The sequence below is a fragment of the Triticum dicoccoides genome, chromosome 3B (genome assembly GCF_002162155.2).
Source record: "Triticum dicoccoides isolate Atlit2015 ecotype Zavitan chromosome 3B, WEW_v2.0, whole genome shotgun sequence".
NCBI classification, from domain to species: Eukaryota; Viridiplantae; Streptophyta; class Magnoliopsida; order Poales; family Poaceae; genus Triticum; species Triticum dicoccoides.
The window spans coordinates 71,729,305-71,749,189 of NC_041385.1; the positions used below are offsets into that span (position 1 = coordinate 71,729,305).

Genomic DNA, 19,885 nt, shown 5'->3' on the forward strand with positions numbered 1-19,885 from the left:
TGTTTAGTTATCTAAACGCTCTTATATTTATTTACGGAGGGAGTACAAAAGAAAGGGATATGCATATATCACATCTCGAGTCAGAAATGGTTATACTATCTATCTATCAAGAGTTCAAGACTCAAAACTTTAGACAACATGTACCCAGAAATAACAACTCTGAAAGCTAAGCTTGCTTCTGGTTGTAAGCTCACGTACAACAAACAATGGATGGAAGTAAATCACAGTTCATCATAGATGGGAGGAGCATTTGCTGGGCAGGTCCATCTTGGGGCACTTTACCCAATATGTCTCCAGCTGATACTGAGCCCGATCTGATTGCATCAGCCAACTTCCTTTGCAGTGTCAACAGGCCAATACGTCTCGAGACAACATACAGAACCGCCAAGGAGAATATGAGGAACCCAACAGTCAGGATGATCCTGGAAAGAGATAACCCAACCCAGACAGTATTGTTGTTACACAAGCAGAAACTCGTCTTGCGGATGGAAACCAAATGCATATCGCAACCAGAGCAGGTATATATGACTTAAAATAGACATTTGTTCCACTTCTTTTGTTTGACTGAAAGATCAGAATGAAGACTGCACGACCGACATCATAAACGGTTGGTGCTACATACCTATCAAGAACATCTTGTCGTTGCATCGCGGAGAGCAAACCACGGGTGCGCATCAGCAAAGAGCGGTGTCCTTGATATTCACCTTCAGCCTTTCGGAGAACACTTGTCGATTCATCTGCATCAAAATAAAATAAAAAGTAGCTAGCAACTTTGCCTCGATAGGTCTGGAAATGCGTTAAATGGCAGAAAAAGAGTAGTTCTTATTCATATGGAAAACATGAAGCACATGACTGCCATGGTTCCTTAGTAACAAATTAATAACCAACAAAAGTCTACAATCAAATAACTGTACATTTGTGAGGAAAGCTTGATCAGGCTTAAATGTACAGAACCTTACAAGCGAGCATCCTATGCACAGGCTTAATCACAGGAAAACTTACCAAAAGTTGACAAGGTATTAGCGCTTCTTTCCACTTCCTGTCAAAACATATATAATAAATTACTTCTGAACTTACGACATGGAAATCATTAGCATATGAGAAATCAACTATACAAGCAGGAGTGCTTACCTGAACCATCAACTGCCGAGACCTACGGAGGCTCTCAGTAATACTTTCTGCCGCGGATGTCATCCCAGTCTTTGTTCTGCATCATTTAGCAGGTTCGTGTTCATTGTACAGACATAAATTATAGAATTGTTAAATAATATATAAGGTGATTTTTTTAATTAGTGCAGTGCGATTTCAATTTGAGGTCATATAGAAGAGTTACATCAACACAACAATTTGTAATTTGTTGACCACATTTCATAGTTCAAGCAAGAGAAGTTATCATTATCCCTATTCTATCCATATCCGCGGTCAACATCACCATGCCTGTCACCCATAAGGGCATGACCCTCCATCACTGAACACATCCACTGCCAATCTGCAAGCATCCCCAGTGAGTACCACACTGCCTTCATAGAAAGGAGATGAGATCATGATTGATTAACTACGCGGGGCAGTGGCTGCTGCTGCTATGTCGACACATTCGAAACATGCCACCTGCCTGTCGCACCCTATGCACACCGACTGTCTCAATGACTCCAACTTTAAAGCCTTGCAACACTCACTGTAGAAGCCAACCATCACATCTGTCTGGTTGCACCTACTTTGAAAACAAGCTTGCTGATCCCTCTAGAAGCCAAGCTCTCCTTCAAGCACGGGAGTCATTGCCAAATTTGTGTACTTTTTGTTCTTTTTTGGCATCTGCCTATTTCAATTCTTGTTTGGATTGCTCAATTTATCAACCCCTTTCGATTTGCACAATTGGATTCAGTTACTTCAGGTTCTCAACCACATGGGTAACTGACATGTCTACCTTCAAAAGACATGGCATACCTTACAGAAATTCTCGATAGAAGGACTTGGCATATCTGCATTCTTCTAGGCAAGAAATGTGCTTGGGGCTGCATAAATATTGTTACAGTTGCTCCCTGCAGTTTAACTGAGCATGACATTCATGGGAGTTCTACCAGTAATGGAGCGGGCAAGAAGACAGAACACGAGATACAAAAAATTGCTCGAGATACAAATATTTATATCCAAATTCAAAAAATTACACGAGACAAAAATGATAAATTTGACATCAATGTGATAATGTGCCAAATCTAAAGCCCAACTTATATAGGTTCACATTGATGCCAAATTTGTCATTTTTGTATCTCGTGCAATGGTTCGAATTTTGATATGAAATTTTGTGACAACATCGAATGATGTTGTGTCAATGCACTAATTTTTTTTCGGATTTTTTTGAACTTTTTTGAATGTGCAACCGGGGTCCGGTGCACCTGTAGCACCAATTACCCCGGTACACCAGATACGTCCTCGAAGAGTTACATTTTCTATTTGCTGCTGATTATTGACTGGATATCACCATCGCATATTCTGCGATGTAAGCTGCTAGAGTGGCAAAACCACCTCCGCGTCAGCAGAACCACTAATGGCCATATGAGAGGGTTAAATAACCAGTTCCATAATTGAAGGAGTTAAATCGACTATCTCAATAGTCTGAATGAGGAAAGTAGACTTGTTCCATTAGAACTAATTCACAGCCTATGGAGGCCTTCACGAGTTCTACACTTTGAGGAAATTCCGGTGAAACTGAACAGATCATCAAACCCATTTTATAACTAACGTCTCAAATATTCCAAAAATATATCAAGAATACAAAGACCTCATTTAATCAACTTACTGGAGATTACGCCTCCGGATAGTTGAATCTTCACCACCTCCCAGAAGAAGCTCCCTCTAGAGAAAGCAAAATTAGATTGTGAGAGCACCTTAAATCACAGGTAAGCTAGCATTGCTCAGTTAGTAAAGTATCAAATTAATGGAGCATACTCTGAAGAAAAACCACACACCTCTTCTTGAGCAGCCTTTCCAATGTTCGCTTTTGCTTGTAAGTTAGCACTCCTCAGGCTCACACGCAGCCTGAAAAACAAAAATCAGTTGTATACAAAAACTAAAGAAACAAAGCAAGCAAAAAGAACTCTAAGAACAGCTTACCTCTGATATTGTTCCTTCCATGACCCTAAGGTTGCCTGTCCAGACTGAACTTCTTCAAAAGTGGGTAGCTGCTCTGCCAGAAGATCAAGCCTGCACTGCAGTGCATTGAGCAATTGCAGTGCATCCTGTGCAGAACCATTCAACCTAGGAAGAGACATCGCTTCTTCCGTCCCTTTTCCCATCTTCCCACAAGATTCAATTGCAGCAATGCACACCTCAAGCTGTGCAACTGCTTGGCTCCATTCCCTTTTCAAGTTTTCAACGGCTTGTGTGACCTCGTCCATCCGTATTATCCGAATAGATCAATTCAGCGGATTTATAATGCTGCTACTAAGAAAGCAATAACTGGTTAAAGACGAGACTTGTAATGAAAGCCGAATCAAGCAAGAAACATTCAATTGGCAAACTGACAGGTAGTGCTGGGCTGGGCTCACTTCCTGCTGGTACTCAAATTTACCACCTCAACAGGAGATTTCCGTCCCGAATATACGCTTAGATAAGGAAAGTACAGGAATATCTGCCCCAGGTAGCAGAAACCTAATCTGAACTAGAAATTGTTTAAACGTAAGCTGCTACTCCAGCTGCAGTGCCCGATAGCTGAAGCAGTGGAGCTCCAAACGGATGGTTATCGAAGTCCAGTTTAGGTGGCATATACTAGCATGTAGAACTTTATAACCTATGTGCTTTCAACATGAAAGGCACGTAAGAAGTAAGAACCAATTAATAACCACACATATTTAGAAACTATGTTTTTTTTCCTTGAGAAGGTTCAATTGTTTAGAAAGATCACTAGCAAGTTTGTCATGTGAGAAAATGCAGACATGTTATAATCTTATAATCATTAACTGATAGACCAGTTGCAGCTGATATTTTTTAGCTGAGCTGATTTTTATTTTATATGTTGTGTAATCATGTCCCATATGCTCAAAAGTCAAAGATATATTCTGCTCAAGTAAGATATATTTTTTAGCTGAGCTTTGTGGCACTTGTGGAAAATCAGCACACGACTCGGGGGACTGTCCGTTTTTGAGAGATCAGGCACCAGCACTCATGATGTATGGAGTGTATTGTGCCGAGCTTACTTTCTTTGAATCTCCAGCAGAGGTGGGGGTTCCTGACGAGACTTTGAGCTTAACGACTGGGTTAGTCAAAGTGGCCAGAGGAGATGTCTCGGAGGCACAGATTGTTCAGAGGCTCAAAGAGTTAGCTCCTGGGGATTTCCAGTGGGAGCTTGTTACCATCGAGGACAATCTGTTTCGGGTTGAGTTTCCGTCAGTGGAGGATCTCCAGAGACTTCTAAGCTTCGGAATGTGCAAGGTGCTGGGTACTGATGGGGTGCTTGAGTTCCACGAGTGGAAGAGGATTGAGCCTATGGGCAAGCCGCTGACTCAGGTTTGGTTGCGGTTCTCTGGGGCCCCCTCCAAGCCGATGCAGGATGCTCGGGTGGTGGCCAGTTTGGGTATCATGGTGGGCAGACCAGAGAGAGTGGATATGGACTTCACCAGAGCCCATGGAATTGCCCGTATTCTGGTTAGTGTGCTGAACATCGAGTACGTGCCTGAGGTGGTTAAGTGGGCTTATCGCGGCCACATCTATAACCTTGTCATTGAGTTCGAGGATGAGAGTCTGTTTGCTGAGGTGGTCAATGGGACGGATACTGATATGCATGAGGGTGATGATGGTTCGGCTTTAAAGGAGGCACCAGCAGCGGACACCGGACGAGAGTTGTCCACTGTGCCGGGTGCTGACTCTCAGACGTCTGCCGATGGTACGCCACCATCTTCTACAGTCCCTTCGACTACTCTCAGATTCGGGTTGTTCGAGCCGGCGTCTGCGTCTCCGAGACTTTGGAGTGATCGCGTGGAGTCTGATGAGGCGTTTGAGCATACGCTGCCGGTGCTGGAGTCTGAGGAGTCTGTGGTTCCTTTGATTGGTGCTTCACCGAGTTCGGTCAGGGTTGAGGCGGCGGTGACTGCACTCGCTGGCGGGGGTCCGAAGATGGTGATTTCGGATTCTTCCGCTGCATCAGTGGTCTCTTAGGTTCGGAAGGCGGTGCCTTCGTTTGATGGGGGCGTGGGGCAGGAGGCCTCCGCGCTACCATCGGGGCTTCCGGAGGACGGGCTCCACACGGTGCTGCTTCACTCATCGGGAGGGGATCCCTCCTCCCCTTCGGCCGGGCCGGTTGCGATGGCGTTGGCGTTGATTTCCGGAGAGGGCTCAGGGCAGGTGGCCTCGGGGCTCTCTCCTCCGGGGGCGCCTAGGGAGGCCTGCGGACCTTCTACGCCGGTGTCGCTGCCTAGTCGTTGGGCCGGGATGGATGGGGAGCTCGGGCAGGAGGCCCTGGTTCCACCTTCCCCCGTTTTGGAGTTCTCCTCTGCAGCAACTCGGGAGGAGGTGATTGCGTTCGGGGGTATTCCGGATCCGGTCTCTGAGGGGCGACGGTTGAGTAGCCGTCTCCAGGACCACCCGGAAGTGGACGACATACAGCAGCGGTGCGCTATGAGGGCGGCCAAGCTACGTGACGTGGATGTCACTACTGGTATGTCGGTCAATACCTCTAATTCTATTTTGCATTTTTCTAATGATGAGATTATTAATAATGCAAATCAGTTAGGAATTTCACTAGGTAGTAATGATAGTGAAATCTCAACCTCGGTTAATGATATGCTGGGTTTAGAAGCCGATCGGGCGCTTGAGATGATTCGTAACTTAGCTGCGGTCAAACCCATGAATGATTCAGATATCGACGCTTTAGGGGTCAGGGCGCTCGATAATCTTTGTGCGGATCTGGCTCAACCGTCTCCTGAGCCTGAGGAGGAGGATGAGCGAGTAGACGTTGTCGACTTGCATACCTCTGAGACTGGTTGTGAGGACCAGCTGGAGAGTTTCATTGCTCCTAAACGCAAATGGAAGCGGAAGATTTACCCGGTTTCCGCTGTGCGGAGGAGTGCTCGGATTAGGACGGCGAAAAAATTCCACGATGAGATATGAAGGGAATCTTTTGGAATAGCAGAGGTCTGAAAGACTTGGCTAAAAGAAGGTTTCTTGCTGAGGCTTCTATTGAACACAAGTTGGACTTTATTGCTTTGTCGGAAACGGGTAGAGCCAACTTCTCGCCACAATTTCTTAATACTCTGTCGGGGAGTATTGATTTTGATTGGCATTGTCTACCTCCGCGAGGAAGATCGGGTGGGATTTTACTCGGAGTTAGATGTGATTCGTTAGAAGTCCGGAGCGTGGTCATGGGAGATTTTGCGGTTAAGTTTAGGGTGAGGTCGAAGGCAGATGGGTTTAACTGGGCTTTGGTAGCGGTATATGGTGCCGCTCAGCCCGAGCTCAAACCGGATTTCTTGGCCGATCTGGTTAGGATTTGTGGGTCTGAACAATTACCTATCCTGGTGGGGGGTGATTTTAATATCATCAGGAGTGATGAGAAGAATAATGACAATTTTGACGGACGATGGTCGTTTATGTTTAATACAATCATTGAAAGCCTTGACCTGCGGGAGATAGAGCATTCGGGCCGCAAGTTTACCTGGGCTAACGCCTTGCCAAATCCGACGTTTGAGAAGCTGGATCGAGTTCTGGCTAGCGTCGAGTGGGAGCAGAAATTCCCTTATGTCACAGTCCAGGCGCTTACTCGTGGTATTTTTGACCACACGCCTTTATTTCTCGATTCGGGGGAGGCCACCCACTTGGGAAATAAAAATGTTTTCTCGTTCGAGCTTGCTTGGTTTGAGCGAGAAGGCTTCTTGGATCTCGTAGCCAGAGAGTGGGCTAAAGATGCAGGAGGTCAGTCTGCACTCGAACGCTGGCAGAATAAAATTAGGCATTTGAGAAGCTTCCTACGTGGGTGGGCTAAGCATCTCAGCGGGATTTATAAGGTTGAAAAGGAGCAGCTCCTTGCGCTTATTCAGTCCCTTGATGTAAAGGTCGAAACCATGATCCTGCCAGCCTCGGAGCTTCATGCCAAGCTTGAGGCGGAAATGAGGTTGAAAGAGCTCCTTCACGAGGAAGAACTAAAGTGGGCGCTTCGGGCTAAGGTCTGTAGAGTCGTTCAGGGGGACGCAAACACTCAATTTTTTCACTTGATCGCCAATGGTAAGCATAGAAAGAGGATCTTTCAGCTTGAACAAGACGAGGGAACGATTCTTGGCCAGGAAAACTTAAAGCAATATATTACTGAGTATTACAAGCAGCTGTTTGGGCCTCCAGAGGACAACTGTGTGTTACTGGATGAGTCTAGGATTGAGGATATGCCTCAACTTACGGCTGTTGAGAATGATATTTTAGTAGCTCCTTTCTCTGAGAAAGAGGTGTTTGAGGCCATTTCCCAGATGAAGAATAATAAGGCTCCTGGCCCGGATGGTTTCCCGGCAGAGTTTTACAAGAAGTGTTGGCACATTATTAAAGGAGATCTATTACCTTTGTTCAATGATTTATTCTCCGGCCAGCTTCACCTTTTTCAACTGAATTTTGGAACGATAACGTTACTTCCCAAGAACACAGAGGCAATGTGGATTGAGCAATTCTGGCCTATCTGTCTTCTCAATGTTAGTTTCAAAACTTTTACCAAGGTCGGGACGAATAGGCTCACACAGATTGCACATACTGTGGTGCAGCCTACTCAGTCTGATTTCATGCCGGACAGGAACATCCTTGAAGGGGTTGTGGTCTTGCATGAAACGCTCCATGAGATTCACAACAAAAAACTTGATGGCGTTGTTTTCAAGGTGGATTTCGAGAAAGCGTACGACAAAGTCAAATGGCCTTTCCTTCAACAGGCACTACGCATGAAGGATTTCGATGAAGTTTGGAGACGACAAGTCGAATCCTTCACGCAAAAAGGAAGTGTTGGAATTAAAGTGAATGACGATATCGGTCATTATTTCCAGACACATAAGGGCCTGAGACAAGGTGATCCAGTGTCTCCTATTTTGTTCAACATCGTTGTTGACATGTTGGCAATCCTGATAGGTAGGGCAAAGGAGGCCGGCCAGGTAGGTGGTCTGGTACCTCATCTAGTTGATGGTGGTGTGTCCATCCTACAATACACGGATGATACGATCATCTTTATGGAGCATGACTTGGCCAAAGCGAGAAATATGAAGCTGGTGCTGTGCCTGTTTGAGCAATTGACCGGTCTGAAGATTAACTTCCATAAAAGTGAGTTGTTCTGTTTTGGTAGAGCCAAAGAGGAACAGGATGCTTATAAGCAATTGTTTGGGTGTGAATTGGGAGCACTCCCGTTCAATTACCTAGTTATCCCCATTCACCATCGTAAGCTGACTAACAATGAATGGAAGTGTATCGAGGATTGGTTTGAGAAGAAACTGAGTTGCTGGAAGGGCAAACTCATGTCGTATGGAGGCCGGTTGATTCTTATTAATTCGGTGCTCACGAGCTTGCCTATGTTCCTTCTGTCCTTTTTTGAAGTACCAGTTGGAGTTAGGAAAAGGCTGGACTTCTATCGGTCCCGTTTCTTTTGGCAAAGTGATGAACTTAAGAGAAAGTACCGTTTAGCCAAATGGGACGTCATCTGCCGTCCGAAGAACCAAGGGGGTCTTGGTATTGAAAATCTTGAGGTCAAGAACAGATGTCTTCTCAGTAAGTGGCTATTTAAGTTAGCAGCTGAGACTGAAGCTACTTGGGCACAGATTCTGCGTAACAAGTACCTCTACTCTAAGACTTTGTCGCAGGTGACAGTCAGACCGACTGATTCGCCTTTCTGGAAAGGGCTAATGAGAGTCAAAGCCACTTTTTTTAACAGAACAAAGTTTATTGTTGGTGATGGCAACAATACTCGCTTCTGGGAGGATACTTGGCTGGGGGATGCGCCGTTGGCGCTTCAGTATCCTTCGCTTTATCGTATTGTGCAGCGTCGTGATGCTCTGGTTGCAACGAGTTTGCAGTCCACTCCCCTGAATATTCAGTTTAGGAGGGTGCTTGTTGGAGACCGGTGGGAAGACTGGCTTCATCCGGTGCGTAGGCTGATGGAGGTTCAGCTTACGCATCAGCCCGATAAGTTGTGTTGGAAGCTTACTAGATCTGGGGAATTCACAGTCAAGTCGATGTATATTGATGCCATCAATTCTAGTGTGATTCCTACATCCAAACATGTTTGGAAAGTTAAGGTTCCTCTGAAAATCAAAGTGTTTATGTGGTTTGTACATAAACAAGTTATCTTAACGAAAGATAATCTGGTTAAGCGAAACTGGACAGGATCTACTAGGTGTAGTTTCTGTGATTGGGATGAAAATATCAAGCACCTCTTTTTTGATTGCCCATTGGCAAAGGTCTTATGGCGTTCGGTGCAAGTTGCCTTTAACATTCCTCCTCCGCATTCGGTCAGGTCGTTATTTGGAACGTGGCTGGTTGGGATAGAGTCCGAAACAGCTAGACAAATTCGCGTAGGAGCGTGTGCGTTGTTATGGGCAATTTGGAACTGCAGAAATGATTTGGCTTTTAACAAAACAACTATTCATTTTTTGCAGGTTTTATTCCGGGCTACTGCACTAATCCGTATGTGGTCCTTACTCACTCCGACGGAGGCCAGGGAGCGTTTGGTTACTGGATCTCTCCGGTGGGAGATGGTAGCACGGGATATCTTCAATCGGTTTGGATGGCGGTCATGTAATAGGATAGATGACTAGTTTACCTATTCATCTTTTGCCAGCCGGTTGTGGCTTTTGGGCCTTTTTTGCTTTTGTTGCTCTGTGTGAGCCAACTCTTCTTGGAGCAGACCGCTAGACTCTGTTGAACTTATTTATTTTTATTTAATAAATGTGGCCATATGCATCTTTCTGATGCAGAGGCCGGGGAGTCCCCCCTTTTGAAAAAAAAAGTAAGAAGAAGAACACCATGCATGTATTGTTCATTGCAGTGATAGCTCTAGCGATACTGGTATCCTTTCTGGTAGTGCATGGGCATATTCTGGATGTTATGCTGGAAAGGTAAAACAAAATGCTACTATCTAAAATTCTGTTTTCATCAATGCAATTGACGCTAGACATTAAACAATAGTCAAAATCTTTGATCTAAACACAACTTCCTAACCTTGAAGGGAAGACAGGAGACAATGAGGATTACAATATGTATGAAGAGGAAACTCCCCTCCATATCGATATTAGATGGTTCACATATGCAGAGCTGAAGCTAATAACCAAGGACTTCGTGTCAATCATTGGAAAAGGAGGTTTCGGTACTGTCTATCATGGCATACTGGAAAATGGTGATGAACTAGCTGTTAAAGTGCTTATAGAGACATCAATAGCAGAGTCAACAGACTTCCTCCCTGAGGTATATACGACAAAACCAACTAGGTCAAATTAATGTTCTCTTCAATAAGAAGTAAACTATAAGTCTCCAAGACATCTAAAACCCTTCCCAGGGTCCATATCCTATGAAATGATGCAATTGGGTTGAGTTCTAGGATATTTGATTACCATATCTGTTGCCTAGGTGCAAGCCTTGTCCAAAGTTCATCACAAGAATCTCGTGACTCTACAAGGATATTGCCAAAATAAAAAGGGCCTAGCTCTTGTTTATGACTTCATGCCTGGAGGAAATCTTCAACAACTATTAAGAGAAGGTTTTTCTCTCTTTGCTATTTTAAAATTTTATATCAAGCATAGTTGACTTGGATAGAATTTTTACTTCCTTCGTAACCACTTGGAAACCACCTACTCTCTCCGTCCCATAATGTAAGACGCTTTTTGACACTGGTGTAGTGTCAAAAAGCATCTTACACTATGGGACGAAGGGAGTACTTGCCAAATCGCAGTTGCTGATTTCTGGAGAAAGCAACGAGGAGAGCTTCTCCCTGTCTGGTTACAACGGTGGGGTGTCAGAATTAATCACTTCATCCGGACGGTGAAAGGATAATGCCTACCGGGTTATTGTTGCTGCTGCTGGAAATTGCCGTGTCGCCTGACCGTTTGCGGCTGGCCGCTTCCTCTGCCTCCTCCCCAGCACTGCTGCAGAAAGCAGGGGGAGGCAGGGAGCGGCGGGGCCGGCGTGCGCGGGTGGAGAGACGAGCGGCGCCGTGGGCAGGTCGGCAGGCGGATCCGTCGCCCGTCGAGCCTTCGAGGTCAAGGGGTGGCGGGCTGGCAGCGCCGGCGTGCGCAGAGACCAGCGGCGGCCCGCTAGGGATTTAGAAATATTGGGAAAATTATTTGTTCGAGGGAAATATCGGGGAAATTTGGTCGGCCCGATCGATCGATTGCGCTCCGTTGGTGTCAAACCTGGCCAACTGGGCCCTGGAGGATCCGGCTTGCCTGCTCCTTTCCCATGCTCCCATCCGTGCTCCCACTTCATCCTACGGCTGTCATTTTTTTTTCTTTTCTAACCTAATCATCTCCCCCTGATTTTCAGGGGATGGGGCCGGACCTTATTTTCTTCCAATCAAATCAAGCCACGTACGCGGGAGCACGGATGGAAGCACAGGGAGGGAGCATGTAAGTCTCGTCCCTGCCTGGAAGGCCGGCCTGTAAGCAAGCGTGCCGGTCTGGGCCTGGAGGCTGGGCATGCGTGCCGACATGGCATGGCCATTTAGTTTTTTCCAAAATTTTATAGGCCTAAGGCTGAATAATAGGTGGGCTGGCGGCTAAACAGGCTGATGGGCCGGCCCGTTTAATAGTAATGCCGTGTCTCAGCCAGGGAGGGCAGCACGCGTGCGGTCCATGCAGTTAGCGTGCCTGGCCCATATAACCCGGGCCGGGGCCGGGCGGGCCAGGCGAGGCCATCTAGTCAAGTTTGGTTGGTGTAGCTTCCTCATGGAGCTTCCCATGTAAGCCCACATCTATTCCTCTTTCTTTACCTAAAAAAATTCCTCCTTGGCTCTTTATTTTTCTTACCCCTTCGACCACTAACATGCGGTCTCAGAGCATCTTTAATAGATGATGTATTTTACATCACTAAATTATGGTTCGAGTAAAATATACATCACCTAAAAGTGCATTTTTTACATCACCAAAAACCTCCAACTTTAATAGATGATGTAAAAGCAATAGTCTGGTCTACTCTTCCATGGCCGCGGCATTGCGTCGAGCAAGTTGGAGACAAGAGCGGCGGGCGTCAACGGCTCCTATACGGTCGGTGACAGGACGGGAGATGGTGTGGGAGAAGGCACGGCAGCAGCAGCTGCCAGTGATGATGCAGAAGCAGCAGTCGCGGGTCACATTCATCTTCTTCGAGACGAAGCCGCTGTCATCTTCATCGCCAACAGTTCCATTCCGCTAGCAACAGCGGAACGAGGGGCTGCAAATCCGCCGCGCCGATTTGGGGGAGGCATGGCGGAAACGGCGATGATAAGCGTGGAGGCGGCCACCGCGAGGAGCGGCATTGGCGGCTGCGGGGTCAGAGGAGGCGTCCATGGGGACGGGTAGCGTCATGGGGTGGTCAGGCGGCTGGGGCTGCGTGCGACCCGTCGAGTTTAACTCGAGAAGCACAAATGATGCAAATTTTTGCATCACTTGGCCCTATTTTACATCACGGGCAATCCTTAAGTAAAAAATATACATCTACATCATCTGTTAGAGCTATCTTTCTGTCACTTGATGATGTAAAAGTCTGTTATTTTTACATCTACGTCATCTATCTTTTTTTTTTGAAATTTACGTCATCTATTGAAGATGCTCTGAGATCAGAGCTCGACCACGCCCGGCCATGGCAACCTGGAGGCCGGCTCTAAGGCAGGGGCCGGGGGGAGCGAGTTTTAGTCTTTTAAACGAATGGATGTACAGAGATGAAGATTAGTGTTATCTTGGTTAATTAAAATGGAATAATATATCTTGAATACTTCCATTAAGCTTGCAGCTACACATTCTTACGGTGACAGACAAAGTTAACGGGTGTATATTTGTACACCCCTGTCTTGTGTTGCTTCGCCCCCTTGCTCCCAAATACTCCCTCTGTCCCGTAATATAAGAACGTTTTTGCTCTTATATTTTGGCACAGAGGGAGTAGATGGTTTGGGCTGGACATCATGGTCCTGGTGACAGACACTTCAGTAGGTTCAAGCCTTCTATGAGCCTCTCTCGGTGACCACTGTCATCAGTGAGTTCTTGCTACCCCAAAAGGAGAAGCAGTAATAAAGGTCTAGAAAGAAGTAAAGAACAAGCACCCAATCAATAAAGAAAAAGAACCCAATCAACCCAGAAGAATTATCTCTTGCATTCTCCTCATGTAAATTTGAGCAAGACCAGAAAGGCATGAACCGACAAATGGTTGTTCCAAGATTTTTCTTACCTGAAGTAAGATACATCAAAACAGACACTAGTACAAAACAGGTGCTTCCCATGTCCACCCAATTCTCAGCAGCTAGTCTAGATGACTCACTAAGATGACCTAACAACATTCTCCTGACTCATGTTCCTATGTATTCTCCTCTCCTCTCCCAGGAGGAAAGAACCAAAAATGGTTTCTGATATCTACATGATAATGTAATGTAATGTAACATCCCCTCACACTTCCATGGTGTATATGTATCATCATCAAGCATCTAAATTAATTAACTAACCAATAAAAAAGGGGGCAGGCAGAATAAATGAATGGCTGGCTAACTATCTATGCAGACTCAAAACTTCGCGAGCTGGAGCGCGAGCTCGGTGACGAGCCTGTCGAGCACGGAGTTCGCCACCAGGCCCGCCACCTGGTCGGCCTCTCGCCGGAAGTTGCTCCAGCGGTCCGCCCTGGCCAGGTCGCTCGACAGCACGGCGTCGACGTCGACCTCCACGCCGGACTGCGGCCGCTCGTCGAGCCGGCGGCCCACCCTGGACCGCAGCTCCCTGAGGGCGCGCTCGCCGACGGGCTTGGGCCGCTGGAAGGCGGAGAAGCGGGGCTGCCTGGACTCGCCGGCGGCGTAGTCCTTGTACACGTCGAGAAGAGCCTCGTTCGTCAGGTCGAACAGGAGCAGCTCGTCGGCCGACATGTCGGTGAAGTCGATGGCCGCGGCGGCGGCATCGTAGTGCTGGCAGTCGTCCTCCTGGAGCGCGGCGCGGTTCTGCGAGCACCAAGCTTCGAACAGCGCCTCGTCGCGGAAGCTCGACTTGTTGAATATGTCCTTCACGTAGGCCAGCTCGGCCTCGTTCTTTGGGTCTGCTGCCGCTTCTTGGAGGGCGTTCAGGTCGCTGAGGTTGTTCTCCTGAAGTATGTTCTCCAGAGTCAATGAGCTAGTTGGTGGTTTGACAGAAGTGCTAGAATCGAGATCATCATCACTGCCAACTGAATGATCGTGCACTTCATTTGAATGGGCAGTTTTTTCCACCAGCGATGAATCTGTGAAACAGACGAACAGGAAAAGGAGATTAAAATAAGAAGTTGGGCAAATTCAAAGCAAATTCAAGAATTTGTTAATTTCGTTGGTAATTTGGTAGCAAGTTCGCTGTATTTTAATATTTTATAAGATAATAAGTTTTGCTATTTTGCTTGTTTAGAATGCCATTCTGAGATGCTAATCCAGGTCAAGATTATTTTGAAATTATCGAAAGCTAATGCAGGTTTTTGCATATGTACTAGATGAAAATCTCACCATCCAGCATGATATGGTTCTCTGAACTAGCAGCAGGATGGTCTGAGAAGGCCACATCCAGAACAGAGGTTGGACTTTCAGTTTCTTGTTCACAGCATAAATTTAACTCATCTTCAGTATCTCTATTGGGGTCAGGGGCACAGCTAGTACCTTTCACTGATTTCAAAGCATCAAATGAATGAATCTGATTGTCTTCAGAGATTGTTGCCAGTTCTTCCGCAATGTCCATGTCTTCTGAAGGTTGGGTGATGCATGACTGAATTTGATCATCAGAAGGTGGCACTTGCTGTTCTGCAATGTCGACGTCTTCTGATTGCAGAAGACTAAGAAGAGTGCATGGATCAGCTCCAGTTGATGAGTGAATAAGATCATCATCATCATCATCATTGCAGGTTGTTGCATGTTCTTCTGGGATGTCAACTTCAGATGCTGAAGGGTCGGTACACAGCTTGGCTTGGGTCGATGAGAGAACCTCCAGATCATCATCATAAGTTGCAGCTTCTTCTGAAACATCAACCATCTCTGAAGAAGCTAAAGGAGCTTGTTCTTCTGAAACTTCAACCACCTCTGAAGCTAAAGGAGCAATACATAAATTGTCTTTAGTCGATGATTCCATGACATCACACTCGCTCAACAACTCTTCAAGTGACACAGGATTCTCAGAGCCACCAGCAACCTCACTACAAGAAGCCTCATCCACAGCAAGTTTTACATCTCCAGCAACTTCCTCTGAAACTTCTGATGCCAATGTGTCTTCTGGAATCACAAGAAATTCAGCAAGTCTAACCACACTTTTTGATCTGAGCTGAGAATTGGAAATTCTCTGCAGTGCAGTTGCTGCAACAGGGCCATCCAAAGAGTGGTCCCTAGTGGACTTCGAGCTTGTCAGCACCCTTTTGGATTCACTGCTTGAAATGGAATCCAGCAAGTGAGAGTAGCTCTCCAGTGATTCAGATAGGGAACGCGAACGCCGAAAACCGCTGTTCCCATGTCTCTTTGCAGCAGTGCCAATGTAAGGTTTCAGACCATCCCTGTCATATGTGGCAGAGGCTGATCGAGGAAGTTCTTGTCTAATGTTATCTCCAGAAAGCCTCTGCCCATAGGGGACCTTATGAAGAACCCCATCCATGGAGATGCTACGGTGGCTCTTCCGTTTCACATGGTCAGTACCAGAACCATCCTGGTTGCTTAACGTATCCTGTTGCAAGTTTGTAATGGTGTCATTTGGTGGTGACAGTTTAGCGCCGTGTGAAGAACCGTCACCATTGGCAGCTGACTGACCATTAAGAACATAGTCATTGTTTTCCAAGTAATGTATGGAAAGGGTGCGCAGCAGCTTTGGTCCGACAGGAAGCATCTTCTCTTTCTGATCTTCCTTTCCATGCAATTTTCTTGAAAACAATGACTTCAGACCAGACTTACCAGAACTCCTTTTTGAACCCTTTTGTTTATTTTTAACCTGAAATACCAGAAAATTGATGGAATATGATCAGTTCACATCTCCAAATCCAGAGGAAAACTAGTTGTCTGTGTGCAAGTACTTTGGAGGACAGAAGTACTTGTAAAAACTGCTTATATGCAATGCAGTAGCAGCACGCAGATCATGATATAATTATGCTTACAAAATAATCCATGCCCTTGCCTAAACAAGTTTCAGATGTATTACTACAACGAGTAGAGGCGATTCGAGTTTATATACACACTAGATGCTGACACAAATATACAATAATTTATGTACTGATATACATAAAGAGAAGGACCAGTGATGCATATGATTTTAGTTCTTTTCTCTTGAACTGTAAACAGAGGACGAAAATGGACTACTGGATACAAATGGAAAAATTAACAGAGCAAAGGATATCAGTACTAGTATTCAAGTATCAAGAGAACTTCGGAAGTTGATAATCAAGGTGGGCAATTGGTATATACTTTTGTGTTTTTGTACTCATCTATGACAGCTCTCTGCTCATCCGTGACACCGCTGTCTTCGTCTTTGAATGGAACATAGCAACCTCGAAGCTTACTTCCTGCAGTCAATTTCACGGTCAATAAAAATTACAACATATTGTGTAGGCTCATAAGCTGTCATACTTGTAGATATTTCAGGTCAAGGTGTAGGGTTCTAATTCTTCAGTACACTAAGTGCTAAACAGTAACTTCCCAACGTGCGAATTTATATTTTATCATTGTTTATACAAGCTTCCCTGCTTATGAGTTTATATTTTATCATTACTTATAAAAGGTCAAATGGGAAAATCAAAGTATTTGAATACATGAATGACAACCACAACTATACTCCTATTGTTTTTTCAGTGAATCAAATCAATTTACTCAAGGACACTCGGTTACGGTTAAAGAACAACCCCAACTTACCACCAGCGCTTTTTTCCTTACCATGTTTCTTGTCAGAGATCATCTTCCTCGTGGACCGTAGGCGCCGGCGAAGGCCAAACAACTCAAGAAAGCTCCACCGGCCCCCCATTTCCTTTCTTCCATAGAACCCAGAGTCCTGAGGGTGCAACAGCTGGGCCATTTGTCCTGGGCCCGACAGCATAGAAGAAGGATGATTCCTTATGAGCAGAGCACCACCCGTGCTGATTATGGAACAACGCCTCGACTCCGGTTAGGTCTGTGACCTGTCATGAACATAATGGACAGTGATTAACAACCTATCAAAGCACATACCTAATGACTTTTCCAACTCCAAACAGATCATTGCCTCAAGACCATAATGGAAAAGAGTATGGCCGAACAGATTTAGTACAGATAAAGATGGTGCCTGGCCAAGTATCCACAAAGATCGGCAGGGCAAATGAAGGTCTTAATCATGAGGAAAGGCATAAAGTAACACAGTACCGACGAACAAGCGAATAAGAAGTAACTTAAGAGGGTCGTTTGCGCCTTTTTTAGATTAAAAAGGGGGGTCAATGATGGTGATGTAAACACCCATCTTTCCGAAAACATGCACACAGACACCCACCAAACTGCAACCGAACCATTTCCGAAGACACGCCAATTAAACAACGCCTATCTGTATCCTTGTTAGTTAGTGTCTGAACCACTAATCAATCATTAGACGACCGCGAAATAAAACTATAGTAGTTAGGAAGAGCCACTTTAGTGAAGAAAGCACATGCACAGCCAACCAACAGGGCAAATCAAGAAGGCAGAGAAAGCTTCCAAGGAAGAACCGGAGAACTGTCGCGCAAAATCTGGTCACATGTTAAGCAAGTGATTCTTCAGAACTCTTTTCAGTAACTTGACACAAAAAGAGAGTGACCCCAGGAGGATTAAGAAAAACCATAGGGAAGCACATCCATTTCTCATGACTCAAAAAACAAATCATGTGTATGAAAAATTACTAAACAATGCCCTTGGTTAGGCAAAAAGAAGTACTAATTAATTGGGACTCTGAAATCAACAACGTAGGGAGGGCGGAATCCGGTTTGCTACTCAATATCATCACTAGGCTGATTCACTTGAGACGAGATCTCCAACTTACAAATCTAAACAACAGAAACTGTGGAGGCAGTGTGACAGATACTGTCCTCGACTCCTTGGACGAAAAACTCTGTACTCCAACCAAAAGGGCTACTCTCATTACTCAATCAACAGAGTCAAAAATAAGTAGTTACTAGTACTTAGTACTTGTACCATCAATCAGATCATGGGCTGCTGCAAAATCAATCCACTCCGTTCAGCAACCCATCCATTCAATTGCTGGAGGAAAAACCCGTCCATCCATCCATCCATTACAAACAATAGCACCAACAGCAACCATCAACAAAGTCAAAAATAAACAATTAGTACTTCTACCATGAATCAGATCATGGACTGCTGCATGCAAAACCAATCCACTCCATCCCACAACCCATCCATTAAATTTCTGGAGAAAAATTCATCCATCAGAATCAGATTCAGCAACCCATCTACTCTGGAATGGAGTCGACATAGTGCAGTGACTCAGTCCATGCGTAACTTGACGCATGATGGTTGATGAAAAACATATCACGAATTCACGACGAACAGCTCGAGGTTTCCCACTTGGTAACTCCCGATCCATATGACGTCAAAATGAAAAAACGCCAGAAACAACCATGGAAAGGAAAACAGAGAGGCCAGGCAGAGAGTATCTGCCAAGTGCCAACACATTCAGGATCAGCGACCGGAAGGGCTGTGGGCCTGTGGTGCAGACAGAGTGGAGACAAATCAACAACAGGCAGCAAAATCTCAATCACAAACAAACACGAGCGTCGGCCGGTGAACACAGCAGTGGTCTCGGAGCGATCCAGACAGAGGAATAACGAACACGCGAAAAGGCAACCGAAATACCGAGGGAACAGACATCCTGTCCTGGCGAACGGACGAGCGAGCGAGCGAGCGAGGAGAAACGCACGCACGCACGCAGCGCGCAGGCGCCTTTCGGCGAACAGGTGAGCCGCACGGGAACGCGGCAGCGGCGGCGCCGGCCGGGCCGGCCGCGAACCATGGCGCCGATCGAGAGAGGACGCAACGCACGCAACGCAGGGTACGTACGGGCTCGTAAAACCCAACCCGAACCAAACGAAACAGAGAGAAATTCGTGGAGGCGTGCTCGGTGCGGGCGGGAACCGGCGACGAACCTCGGTGGACGCGCGCCGGTGACGACGAGGCGGAGAGAGAGGCGAGGGTGGCGCTCCTCCGGGAGGAGGAGGGAGGGAGGGAGAGTTGGTGGGTGGAGCCGTGGAGGGAGGGAGGAAGGGGGAGGACGGAAGGAACGGATCCGGGAGGGGGAGGGTGGAAAAAGCTGCGGGGGGTTTGGGGTTAAATCCCTCCCTCCGCCCCGGTCCTCGCCTCGCCTCCAGTGCTGACCTCACCTGCTGTTGAACGCTTCTCCCACCCTCCCCTCCCTTGGACCGCCACCGAACAGTGATGGGATCACTCCACTTCGGTAGTTCGGTTTAGACTGTTTTGTTAGTTGCTATTGTTGTTTGTCCATGTTGATGTGCTCGGTGCAAGTTATGCCATCCTTTTATTTTCGAGCATATATATAGAATGTTTACGCTGAAAATCGGGTAGGAAAAGCTTGTGATAGTGGAGTTGGGCCGACGCGGAGTACACGGTGGCTCGGGAGGAGTCGACAGCAGCGCGGGGGAAGGTGCGGATTTGTCGGGATGAAGTTACCGACGCTGGGGGTGGGGAGGGTGGGCCACGCGGTGGCGGGGAGGGCGGAGTTTCTTTTCGCGGGAAGAGGGGAGAGTGGGG

At 46.4% G+C, this 19,885-nt stretch overlaps 1 protein-coding gene and 1 pseudogene across 2 annotated transcripts; both read right to left on the bottom strand.

Moving 5' to 3' along the window:
- LOC119274772 lies at positions 1–11,274 on the bottom strand (annotated as a pseudogene).
- Positions 11,275–13,297: 2,023 nt separating this feature from the next.
- Positions 13,298–19,402, bottom strand: LOC119274773. Of its 2 annotated transcripts, none has more exons than XM_037555498.1 (5): positions 19,264–19,402; positions 17,036–17,277; positions 16,571–16,668; positions 14,792–16,100; positions 13,298–14,388 (listed from the first exon to the last, which is right to left on the bottom strand). In XM_037555498.1, the coding sequence occupies exons 2-5, from the start codon at positions 17,193–17,195 to the stop codon at positions 13,688–13,690; spliced, it is 2,268 nt and encodes a 755-aa protein (XP_037411395.1). In that variant the 5' UTR covers positions 17,196–17,277; positions 19,264–19,402; the 3' UTR covers positions 13,298–13,687. The 2 variants fall into 2 exon arrangements, with proteins under 2 accessions (XP_037411395.1, XP_037411394.1); XM_037555497.1 differs by having other exon boundaries at positions 14,642–16,100.
- Between the last annotated feature and the right edge of the window lie 483 nt (positions 19,403–19,885).